General features: G+C 40.3%; 1 protein-coding gene across 1 annotated transcript; it reads left to right on the top strand.

Moving 5' to 3' along the window:
* Positions 1-461: 461 nt before the first annotated feature.
* Positions 462-3,544, top strand: LOC106083655 (probable cytochrome P450 6a14; the record flags this gene model as incomplete). Its single annotated transcript, XM_013246800.2, has 2 exons — positions 462-1,497; positions 3,091-3,544. Coding segments are annotated over 2 exons (1,458 nt in total), but the record flags the coding sequence as incomplete, so codon positions are not given.
* Between the last annotated feature and the right edge of the window lie 324 nt (positions 3,545-3,868).

Genomic DNA, 3,868 nt, shown 5'->3' with positions numbered 1-3,868 from the left:
TCTAATAGCAGAGCAAATCCTTTCTTTTACCCTTTTTTGCCCAAGAAGAGATGCCGGGAAAAGAACTCGACAAATTCGATCCATGGTGGAGGGTATATAAGATTCGGCCCGGCCGAACTTAGCACGCTTTTACTTGTTTTTTTTTTTGTTTTACACAAAATTTACCTACCCTAGTAAACATACGAACGGACGGACGATCGTAATATAAGATATTCGGTGGTTTGCATCTACCAAATTCCCTTTACTTCAGTACTTAAGCATGATAAGGGAAAATCCCGAATTTTCTTATTTCAATGCATTGCTTAAAATTTCACATACAGTCAGAGCAAATGCTTGCGTTCAGTCACCAATTGTTTAAAGAAGTATAAAGACGCAAAAGCGCTTTTGCAATGCCTCCGTTGTTACTGATTTGCTTTCTCGCTGTGTGTGTTATAGTGGTGTTGTACCTCATAATCTTCTAAACCTACTGGAGCCGTCAAGGCATATGCCAAATAACCCCATTGCCGCTGCTGGGTAACTACAAGGGGCTTGGCAGCAGCTACCATTTTCGAGATGTCAACCAACAACTGTACCATCACTTTAAAGCCAAAGGACTAGCCTTTGGTGGCATCTATGTATTTATGAAGAGAGCAGTGTTATTGGTGGACTTGAATCTGATTAAACACATTCTGGTAAAGGATTTTGTAAATTTCTCCAACCGCGGAATGTACAACAATGCTGAAGAAGATCCTTTATCGGCCCATTTGATAGCACTGGGGGAAGAAGAATGGCATGCAATGCGTCATAAATTATCTCCCACTTTTACTTCATCCAAAATGAAATACATGTTACCCACTGTGGTCAAGGTGGCCAAACATTTCGCAGAGGTCATGGCAGAACATAGAGATAACTGTAATATCTTGGAAATCAAAGATCTTTGTGGTCGTTACACCACCGACGTCATAGGCAATACAGTTTTTGGCATTGACTCCGATTGTCTCAGGTATCCACAAGAAGAATTTCGCCAAATGGCTAACTCGGTGTTCACCAACAGGCGCCATCATCCCGTAGTGGAGCAATTTATACTAACCAATCCTGGCATAGCCAAGAGACTACACATGAAACTCTTCAGAGATGATATGACGAAATATTTTCTAGAATTGGTTCTACACATCATGGAACAACGTTTTGAAAATAACATTAAGAGAAAGGATTTCATGGATTTGTTGATAGAACTAAAAGCTCAGGACAAGGATGTGTTTAAGGCTGAGTGCAGGGCTATTGATTTGTCTCAGGGTCTGACCTTGGAACAAATCACTGCCCAATTATTTTCATTTTTAATTGCTGGCTTTGAAACCTCCTCCACCACCATGTCTTTTTGTCTATACGAATTGGCATGCCATCAAGATATTCAGCAACAATTAAGGCAGGAAATTGTGAATACCCTTAGAGAGAATCAAGGTGAATTGACATTTGAGGCCATACAGGCCATGGGCTATTTGGATCAAGTTATATCAGGTAATACACTTTGGAAAATAAATTTTGTCCTATGCTATTTAAAACAAGTAAAGGCGTGCTAAGTTCGGCCGGGCCGAATCTTATATACCCTCCACCATGGATCGCATTTGTCGAGTTCTTTTCCCGGCATCTCTTCTTAGGCAAAACAGGATATAAGAAAAGAGTTGCTCTGCTATTAAAACAACGCTGTATCGGACTATGGACCGATTCAGACCATAATAAACACGTATGGTGATGGTCATGAAAGAATCCGTCGTACAAAATTTCAGGCAAATCGGATAATAATTGCGACGTCTAGAGGCTCAAGAAGTCAAGATCCCAGATCGGTTTATATGGCAGCTATATCAGGTTATGAACCGACTTGTATTTTATTTGACATAGTGGTTGAAAGTACCAATAAAAAACGTCTTGCAAAATTTCAGCCAAATCGGATAGGAATTGCGCCCTCTAGAAGCTCAAGAAGTCAAGTCCCCAGATCTGTTTATATGACAGCTATATCAGGTTATGAACCGATTTGAACCATACTTGGCACAGTTGTTGGATATCATAACAAAATACTACGTGTCAAAATTCATTCAAATCGGATAGGAATTGCGCCCTCTAGAGGCTCAAGAAGTAAAAACCAAAGATCGGTTTATATGACAGCTATATAAGGTTATGCACCGATTTGAACCATACTTGGCACAGTTGTTGGATATCGTAACAAAACACGTCGTTCAAAATTTCATTCCAATCGGATAAGAATTGCGCACTCTAGAGGCTTAAGAAGTCAAGACCCCAGATCGGTTTATATGGCAGCTATATCAGGTTATGGACTGATTTGAACCATACTTGGCACAGTTGTTGGATATCATAACAAAACACGTCGTGCAAAATTTCATTCAAATCGGATAAGAATTGCGCACTCTAGAGGCTCAAGAAGTCAAGACCCAAGATCGGTTTATATGGCAGCTATATCAGGTTATGAACCGATTTGAACCATACTTGGCACAGTTGTTGGGTATCATAACAAAACACGTCGTGCAAAATTTCATTCCAATCGGATAAGAAATGCGCACTCTAGTGGCTCAAGAAGTCAAGACCCAAGATAGGTTTATATGGCAGCTATATCAGGTTATGAACCGATTTGAACCATACTTGGCACAGTTGTTGGATATCATAACGAAACACGTCGTGCAAAATTTCATTCCAATCGGATAAGAATTGCGCACTCTAGAGGCTCAAGAAGTCAAGACCCTAGATCGGTTTATATGGCAGCTATATCAAAACATGGACCGATATGGCCCATTTACAATACCAACCGACCTACACTAATAAGAAGTATTTGTGCAAAATTTCAAGCGGCTAGCTTTACTCCTTCGGAAGTTAGCGTGCTTTCGACAGACAGACGGACGGACGGACGGACGGACGGACGGACGGACGGACGGACAGACGGACGGACATGGCTAGATCGACATAAAATGTCGCGACGATGAAGAATATATATACTTTATGGGGTCTCAGACGAATATTTCGAGTAGTTACAAACAGAATGACGAAATTAGTATACCCCCCATCTTATGGTGGAGGGTATAATTATAACACCTTTTTTAGAAACCTTACGTCTGTATGCACCCATATCCTATATAACTAGATTGGCTCGCAAGGACTATCACATTCCCAACTCTTCGCATATTATCGAGAAGGGAACCATGGTTCTTATCCCCATTGATGCTATACATCGCGATTCACAGTATTTTCCCCATCCAAATGAATTCAATCCCGGCAATTTTGATGCAAGTGTCTGCAGTAAACGCCACAGCTGTGTTTTTATGCCTTTCGGCGAAGGACCCCGAAATTGCATTGGCCTGAGATTTGGTAAAATGCAAATGAAAGTTGGTTTGGCATCATTATTAAGTCGTTATCGTTTCGAATGCTGTCCTCAGACGGAAATTCCCTTGAAAATGCAAAATGGAGGCTTCATTTTGGCTTCAGAAAATGGTATCATGTTGAAGGTTGTCGATTTGAGTGATTAAATAACGTAATTTTTTCAATGTTTATAAAAGCAAATACAAATGTAAAAGAATGAAAAAAGTAAAAGCGTTCTAAGTTTGGCCGGGCCGAATCTTATATACCCTCCACCATTGATCACATTTGTCGAGTTCTATGCGCGGTATCTCTTTTTAGACAAACATAGAATATTGCATAAGAAGCGTTATGCTACTGGAGCTATATCAAGTTATAGTCCGATTCGGACCATAAATGAATGCTGAACATTGTAGAAGTCATTGTGTAATATTTCAGTCCATTCGGATAAGAATTGCGCCTTGTAGGGGCTTAAGAAGCAAAATCGGGAGATATGTTTATATGGGAGCTGTATCAAGCTATTGAT

This window comes from Stomoxys calcitrans, chromosome 5, assembly GCF_963082655.1.
Source record: "Stomoxys calcitrans chromosome 5, idStoCalc2.1, whole genome shotgun sequence".
Taxonomy (NCBI): domain Eukaryota; kingdom Metazoa; phylum Arthropoda; class Insecta; order Diptera; family Muscidae; genus Stomoxys; species Stomoxys calcitrans.
This window is presented reverse-complemented; position numbering and strand designations above follow the sequence as displayed.